Source organism: Macaca nemestrina, chromosome 17 (assembly GCF_043159975.1).
Source record: "Macaca nemestrina isolate mMacNem1 chromosome 17, mMacNem.hap1, whole genome shotgun sequence".
Classification (NCBI taxonomy): Eukaryota; Metazoa; Chordata; class Mammalia; order Primates; family Cercopithecidae; genus Macaca; species Macaca nemestrina.
The window spans coordinates 1,750,428-1,758,719 of record NC_092141.1 but is presented as its reverse complement, the minus strand read 5'-3'; the positions used below and the strand labels follow the sequence as shown (position 1 = coordinate 1,758,719).

General features: G+C 64.7%; 1 protein-coding gene across 4 annotated transcripts in view; it reads left to right on the top strand.

Annotated features, from left to right (window-relative positions):
* Positions 1-117: 117 nt before the first annotated feature.
* Positions 118-8,292, top strand: part of LOC105471616 (myosin IC) — a 32,260-nt gene continuing 24,085 nt past the window's right edge. For 2 of the 4 annotated variants that reach the window (XR_011615310.1, XM_071082086.1), the window contains exons 1-2: positions 118-219; positions 604-925. Coding sequence is in view for 2 of the 4 variants with exons in the window: in XM_071082086.1 (XP_070938187.1) it covers positions 851-925 (75 nt within the window). In the remaining 2 variants the exon portion in view is untranslated. Of the gene's footprint in view, positions 220-603; positions 926-1,646; positions 1,724-7,500; positions 7,631-8,292 lie in introns of those variants that run through there. The other 2 variants (XM_071082088.1, XM_071082087.1) reach the window with 2 other exon arrangements.

Sequence of the window (8,292 nt, the reverse complement as noted above, 5' to 3'; positions counted from 1 at the left end):
CTGACTTCCTCTAAGGAATGGCTGGAGACCGGAGGGCTCAGTCTCAGGCCAGGAAAGTGTCAGCTGTGATTTAGCAGCAGTAAAAATAGAAAAGCAGGAACGTCAGGGGTGGGGGGTCACCTGGGGGTACTGTCGAAATGCAAGGATGAACAGAGCTAGAGGTTGCCACACCCAGGGAACCCAGGAACTCACCTCACAAGCTCTGAGGCTCGGAGGAGGGTAAGACAAGAGTCTTCTCCCAGTGGGACAACGCCCTATGCCCAGCACGACCAGCCCCCAGCAGCCCTGGCCACTCAAACTCATGGTGGGGGCTCACCTGCTGTGGGGGACGGCCCATTGAGGGGATGTGCAGGAAAGGCAGTGCGCACTGAGGGGTCCTCTTGGCCTAGGGGAGGGCATGCCTTCTGGTTTGGGGAGTGGGCCCTGTGCTTTAGCTGGTACCAGAGAGTGGCAGGAGGAGGGGCCCAGCCATAGAGCTGCTGGGGGGTGGCGGGGGAAGGGGAAAGGCGTCCTACCCTTTGACCTGGAGCCCAGGGTCCCCCGTGGGTGGCTGCATGGGCTCCTCTGGTTACCTGGGACAACAGGCATTTCCTCCATCACCAGCCCCTCCTCTTCCTGCTCCAACCATCCGGGCCAAGAGGCCTCCCAATCAGACCTGGACGGCTCCAGCTGTGTCCTGAGGCGCTGGACCAGCCACATCCCCTGGGGCTGGAGTTGAAGCAGAACCAAGTGGCCATCCCGGCGTTAGGCCATAGGTTCCTGGCTCCTGGAGCGGTCAGAGCCGGCCAGTGGGCAGCAGCTTTTGCTCACAGGCCCCAGTGCCCAGGGCGCTGGCTCTCCGCAGGGCGGAATGGCGCTGCAAGTGGAGCTGGTACCCACCGGGGAGATCATCCGCGTGGTTCATCCCCACAGGCCCTGCAAGCTTGTAAGCTGGGATGCTCGGGGCTGGGAGGAGGGTGGAGTATCTCCCCAGGGCCGGGCAGCCCCTCTCAAGCAGAGCCCTAGGGCAAGAGGTGAGCAGAGGGGGAGGGGTTCCAATCCTTGGATGGGGCCAGCACAGACTGAACAAGACCGGGTGAGTGGAAAAGTAAGGATGTAAGCGCCACCAGCAGCAGGATTTTTGGAAGTGGAGGTCTGGGCTTGACTCCTCCAGCTTCCTGAACCTCAGTGGGCAGAACTGTGAATACTGGGCACAAAAGGCAAGTGCCGGCTGCTGTGAGGTCGAAGGATGAGGGCATGGAAGCTCCTCTCCAGTCCGCCGGGCTGGGACCTCCCAAGACTCAGAACAGGAGGACGGTGTGGGAGGTGGGTGAAGGGACATGGGTGGGTGGAAACCGGGGAGCGCGGCCCTGACCCGGCCCGCAGGGAAGGAGCTGGAGATGCAAAGGGCCCGGAGGAGGGATAAAGTCAGGCGCCCCCGCGCCCCCAGCACCGCGGCGGGTAGCCGGGTCTTCGGCCGGAGGGGCGCGCGCGTGTTCGCTGTGGCCGGACGCGGCTGCCCCGGGAACCGGCCGAGGCGGCGGCCGCCCGCATCCAGGCTTCGCGGACGCGGCCGGGCTGGGGTGGGGCGGGGCCGGAGGGTGCGCGCCCTGCCCGGGATGACGACAGGCTGCGGCCCGGCCCCCGGCGGGCCCTGGGCGGGGAGAGTGCGCCCGGGCCGCGGATCCTCGAGCCCGCCACGCCGCCCAGCCCGGCCCCCGCCCGCGCCGGAAGAGCCAAGCCGGTGGGTACTCGGGGCGCGGGGACGGCGGCCGCGGGGGGCGGGTGTGGGGAGCGGGCGGCCGGGCCGGGAGCCGCAGTGCGCGAAGCGGGGGTCACGGCCGGGGATCGCTGGGGCAGAAGAGCGGCCGGGGGGACCCGTGCGGGGGTCCCAGGACCCGGAGGCGCCGGCGCAGCCTGGTGGAGACTTAGATTTACCTGCGGGGAGCGGGAGGCGGGGAAGAGCGGCCTGGGCTGCAGGACCCAGGACCCCGCGCGCCCTTCGGGCCCCGCCCGCAGCCCTGCTCTGCCTCTGGGTTCCGGAGAAGCCGCCTGAACCCGCCCCTTCCCGTTCTCCGCCCCTGGGGCCCAGCGCGCCCCGAGTGTGGCCGGAGAATGAGGCTGGCCACGCGGCGCTCGGTCCTCACGCTCCGGCCTCCCGCGCACACTCCTGCCTTTGAGATTCATTCATTCGTCCAGGGGGCCGGGAAGGGGTGACTGAGCCCCACCGTGTGCCTCGCTGGGTGTAGGGAGTGGGAGCCGTCTCCTGGGAGGGACTGACAGGGAAACAGCTGACTCCTGCGGGGTGCGATAAGGAGACGCGGCGTGTTCGGGAGAATCAGGCAGGGGTTCTGGAGGAGGTGACACCTGAGCCTAGTCTTCGTGAGGTGGGCAAGGAGGGTGCCCCGGGCTGGGGAAGCCGCAGGTGCAAGCACTGAAGCTTGGACTGGCTGGCGACGGTGCGAAGGCTCCTCCTGGCTGCGTGTTGTGGGTGGGAGGGGAGGGGTGGGGACAGAGGGGACTGGAGCGGGCCACCTGGCACACCGGAATGCAGGAGCAGTGGGGTAAACTGAGGACAGCAGGGGTGTCTCGGGAGTTCATAGGCAGGGTCCCGGTAAGCAGCAGTGGGTGTGAATCATGGGCCTGGCACATGGAGGGTGCCCTAAACCTTCACTCTGTGAACATGAGGTGTTGCTTTGATTTGTATTGCCCGAGGGGAAATGGATTGGTAGGAGGAAGGCAAGGCGTCCAGTTAGGAGGCTGCTGTCTTGGCCCAAGTAAGGAGCAGTGATGGAGGTGAAGTTTTTGTTTTATGTTTTTGTTGTTGGTGTGTTTTGTTTTAAGAAGGAGTCTCGCTGTCACCCAGGATGGAATGCAGTGGTGCCATCTCAGCTCACTGCAACCTCTGCCTCCTGGGTTCAAGCTATTCTCCTGCCTCTGCCTCCCGAGTAGCTGGGATTACAGGCGCGTGCCACAACGCCCAGCTAATTTTTTTTTATTTTTAGTAGAGAAGGGGTTTCAACGTGTTAACCAGAATGGTCTCAATCTCTTGACCTCGTGATCCGCCCACCTAGGCCTACCAAAGTGCTGGGATTACAGGCATGAGCCACCTCGCCCGGCCTGGAGGTGAGGTTTTAGCAGGTTGTGACTACTTGGTGTGAGGAGTGGAGGGAGGAGAGCAGGCCTGTTAATGCCAGGCTGTGATGACCAGCTTAAAGTGCCACCCTTCTCTCTACAAAGACATTGAACAGGGAGTACAGGTTAGGGGTCAAAGGCCCTGTTTGTTTATTTATTTATGTATTTATTGAGACAGAGTCTTGCTCTGTCACTCAGTCTGGAGTGCAGTGGGGCGATCTCAGCTCACTGCACCCTCTGCCTCCTAGGTTCGAGCGATTCTCTCCTGTCTCAGTGTCCTAAGTAGCTGGGATTACAAGCGTGCGCCACCACACCCTGCTAATTTTTGTATTTTTAGTTGAGACAGGGTTTCACCATGTTGGCCAGGCTGGTCTGGAACTCCTGACCTCAAGTGATCTGCCTGCCTTGGCCTCCCAAAGTGTTGGGATTACAGGTGTGAGCCACTGCTCCTGGGCCGTTTACTTTTTTTCCCCTATACAAATTTATGTTAACATGTTATGGGTTTATTGTTTTGTTTGTTTGTTTGACACCGGGTGTTCTGGGGCACCCAGGCTGGAGTGCAGTAGCACCATCACGGCTCACTGCAGCCTCAACCTCCTGGGCTCAAGCGATCCTCCCACCTTAGCCTTCCGAGTAACTGGGACCACAGGCACACAGCACCATGCCTGGCTAATTTTTTAAAAAAATTTTTCTAGAGGCAGGAGTCTCACTACTATGCGGCCCAGGCTGGTCTTGAACTCCTGACCTCAAGAGATCCTCCTGCCTCAGCCTCTCAAAGTTCTGGGGTTACAGGCGTGAGCCACTCACTGCACCTTGCCTCTGTTCACGTTCGCTGGACCCCCCAGGCAGAGGTGTCTGGCAGCCGAAGGCCCATGGTTGTGAAGCTAGAATGGACAGTCCTTGACTGAGGCCCTGTGAGCAATCAGGGTAGAGACCCTAAGTCACCACTTTCTCCTCCCCATTTCCCTTCACAACAGTTCCCTGAGGCCTGGAATGGTCCTTGGTGGGCAGCCAGGCTCAGATCTAAGATTTGTTTAATAAATAGAAGTTGAGTCCCTGCTCTGTGCTGCCCAGCACTGTGCCACCCAGCACTGTGCCACCATGAGACGGTCTTTCTGCTGCCTCAGGGGCTCGGTGGACATCGGTTTATAGCAGCAGTCCTGGGTGCCTCAGATGACACCTCCTCCCAGCCCCCAACACCCCTACCCCACGGCAAGATCTGTGTGCCCATAGGCTGGGGGAACATGAGGTTCCCGCTGTCCCCAGAAGTCAGGCTTGTAGGCACCTGGCCTATAGGATCCGAAGGGCACAAGATAGCCCGGGTGTGCTGGGCCACCCCATCCCCTGTGGTTCCAGTAAACGCCTCCCCAGGTGGGAGAAGACCCAGAGGCAGCCTTGGGGAAGAAGTCTCCTAGGTCACTCAGGGGCCATGGCCTGCAGGGAACCTCTAGGCCCAGAGCCCTGGCCCACTCCTAAGGCCCACATGTGACATAATAGAATCACACGACACCGACAGGGGCCTGTACCGTGTCACTCACTGAAGGTCTCAGCCCTGATAGCCCTGATAACGCACAAAGAGGCTCAGGGCAGCCCCGCGGTAAGGCGTTCGAGTGCCTGGGTTCCAGTCCCACTCCTCTTGAGACCTTGCACAAAGTCACCTGCCCAGCCTCGATTTCTTCTGCGCTGGAGTGATCATACAGACCTTATGGCTTGGCTGGGGGCACTGAAGGGAGGAACCTAAAAAAGCGCGGAGAACGCAGGAGGCGCCTGGCGCTGCAGCCTCAGCCGCGGCGTCTTTCCCAGCCCGGTTCTCCGCTTCCCTCCCTGCCCGGGGATCGCGCTTCCGTCCAGTGAGGCGGGGCAGGCCCGGGGTTGCCAGGGCTGGAGCCGCCCTGGGGCGCGCGAGCGGCGGCGATGCCCCCTCCTTCCGCCGCCGGGCGGTGGCTGCGGGGGCGCCAGCGGGCATCCCGGGAATGCGGCGGCGCGGCCGGGGATCTGGAAGAAGCGGGCCCGACCCCTCCGCGCGCGGATTCCCCTCATTCCAACCGCGTGACGTGGAGGGGCGGGGCGAACACTGCGGCCGCGAGGCTCCGCCCCTCTGGCCGCGCCTCCGCAGGCTCCGGCCACGCCCCCGACCCGGGTCCCCCACGCCTCGCCGGGCAGGGAGGGAGCTGAGCTTCCGGCAGGGGCTCTCTGGACCCTTTGCCCCGTCTTCTAAGGCACTCCCCACCCCTGGGCGGGCTGGAGGCTGGGTCCCCTCCTTGCTCCCTCTAGATTTTTCTTGTTTTGTTTTGTTTGGAGACGGAGTTTCGCTCTGTCGCCCAGGCTGGCATGCAGTGGTGTGATCTCGCTCACTGCAACCTCCGTCTCCCGAGTTCCAGCGATTCTCGTGCCTCAGCCTCCCGAATAGCTGGGATTACAGGCGCCCACCACCACGCTCAGCTAATTTTTGTATTTTTTAGTAGAGACGGGGTTTCGCCAATGTGGCCAGGCTGGTCTCGAACTCCTAAACTCTGATGATCCGCCTCCCTCGGCCTCCCAAAGCGCTGGGATTACAGGCGTGAGCCACCGCGCCTGGCCCTCCCTCTGGATTTTAAACCTGGGGGCACCGCAGCGGGCGCCTCCTCCCGCCCTCCCCCGCCTCTGCCCGAGACGCCCCCATTTCCCCTTCCCCGCTCCCCTGCCCCCACCAGCTGGCGCCCCCGCTTGGGGTCCCCGGGGCCGCCGCTCCGGCCGGGCTGTTGTTGCAGTAACTAGCCTTCCCCGCGAGGATCCAGCCCGCACCTGCCGCAGCCTCGCCCTCTCCCCAGGGAGCGGCGTCCGCGAGCTGGGGGTGGGGCGCTGGGGCTTTGGGTCCCGGCTCTGCCCACCCCCCCAGGGCGAGTCTGTGTCTGCCGTTGCGTTGGTAGGACAGGCAGGTGCCTGTAGACGCGCCTGAGGCTCTCCTCACCGGATCGGAAGCGTGGCCCAGGGCCTGACTCTCAGTAGGCCTCTGCCCGCAAGCAAGTGAGGAATGAGCGTCCGGCCGAGGGAAGGCGGTGGGTGTGGGAAGCGGGGTCTAGAGCGGTCTGGGAGATGCCTTCGCGCTCTATCTCAGGCCACCCAACGGCCCTTCTAGGCCTGTGTTAACCTCATGTTGGGGATGAGGAACAGAAGCCGAAACGTTAAGTGACTAGCTCAGAGTCCCACCGCGAGGAAGCACCAGCTTTTGCTGGCTCTAGACGTCTCCGCCCCTGCCCGCGGTGGGATCTGAGCCAAGGTTTGCCCCAGGCGAGGGAGTGTGGTGCCCGCAGAGCCCAGCAAGGGCGGGGCTGCCAAGGCCGGTTCGGGGTTGGGGGGCGTCCCGGAGATCCGGAGAGACGAGAGAGGTCCCCTTCAAAGCAGGGAGGAAGATGGGCCGAGCGCGGTGGCTCACGCCTGTCATCCCAGCACTTTGGGAGGCCGAGGCGGGTGGATCACTTGAGGTCAGGAGTTCGAGACCAGCCTGGCCAACATGATGAAACCCCGTGTCTACCAAAAATACAAAAATTAGCCGAGTGTGGTGGCGGGTGCCTGTAATCCCAGCTACTCGGGAGGCTGAGGCAGGAGAATCGCTAAACCCGGGAGGCGTAGGTTGCAGTGAGCCGAGATCGCGCCACTGAACTCCAACGTGGGAGCTAGCGCGACTCTGTCTCAAAAAAAAAAGAAAAAAAAGGAGAGGGAGGAGGCCCGGGCCCAGAGGCGAGTGGGGTGCCTCGGGTGGGGAGAGGCTGTGGGCCCCAAATGCCGTGGGCGGGGATATGCGAATTTCCCAGAGGGGGGAACTGAGCCCTCCAGAGGTGCCGGGGACTCCGCGCGCTCAGCCAGGGCACCCGGTGGCCGTCCCTGTCCCTGGGGCACGCGCTCCGTGCTGACGAGGAAAACCAAGATCTTCCTGGGTTCGAGGCTCCGGCCAGGCCCCGGCGCGTGTGGGTGGACGGCGTCCCGCACGGAGAACGCTCCGCCCGCCAGGCGCGCCGGCCGTATTTGGACATTGGTTCTATTTTTAACTTTCCCGGGACTCGAGTTCGGGGGTTGGGGGAGGGAAATCCCGCTTCCTCTGGGACCCGCAGGCCTCGGTGCCCGCCCAGAACCCGAGCCCGCCGCGGAGTGTCGTCCCAGGCCCGGAAGTGAGTTCCGGGTCGGTGTAGACGCGGCGGCCGCGCGGGTTCCGGGCTCCACCCTGGAACCAACGGCGTCCCTCCTGGAAAACCTGACTCAGGCGGAGCCCGCCCCGCCCGCCCCCGGCCCCGCCCGCGGACCCCCCCCCCGACACCCCCACCTCCACCAACCCCACCTGGCGGGGACCCCAGCCCGGCCGCGCGGGAGGCGAGGGAGGCCGGGGAAGCCCCGCGCTTCAGGGGCCCTGGTGGGGGCGGTGCGGGGGGCGGGCCCTCCCTCGCTGACGCCGCCGCCGCCGCCGCCGAGCCCGGGACCCAGAGCGCGGGCAGCACAGCGGTCGCCAGGCCGGCGGGGCAGGATGCGCTACCGGGCGTCGGTGAGCCGGGGGGCGGCAGGGCAGGGCGGGGCGGAGGGTCCCGGGCGCCCCTCCCCGCCTCGCGGCGTCGCCTCGGCCTCGCCAGGAAGCGGGCGCGGCCCAGGAATTCCGTGTGGAAAAACGTCCCGGGAAGTTGCAGGGGGAGGAGGCCGAGGCGGGGAGGGCCGCGCGGGACGCTCGGACCCGGGGGGCCGGACGAGGAGCTGCCGGGGACGCCTGAGAACGCGGAGACCCCTGACCCGAGGGCGAGGGGGCGGGGACCGCGGCCGGATTTGGCAGCCGCTTGGGCGCGGGATTGGAGCGGGGCGGGGAGGACAAGCCTGGGAGGGGCAGGCCCCCGGCCCCCGGCCCGGCCCGGAGTGACGCCCCAGGCCAGGAATCTGGGCCTTTTGTGGTCAGAGGACACCCGGCGGCCCCTTTGGGATCCACCCCCAGTCACCACCACCTTGTTCTTCTCTGACCCTGGATACTCTGGGTGTCCGTTTTCTGGAGCCCTGAGACCCTGTTTGGAGGGGGATCCATCTCAGCCCTGGTTGTGGGGCGAGGGTCTTGCTGAGCCCTCCAGTGGGACCCAGAGGCAGCTGGGCTTTCCATGGTAAACCCCCCATCCCCTGAGGCTTCTCAGGACTCAGTGGAGGAGGCGCCTGGGGAGTTCGGCAGCT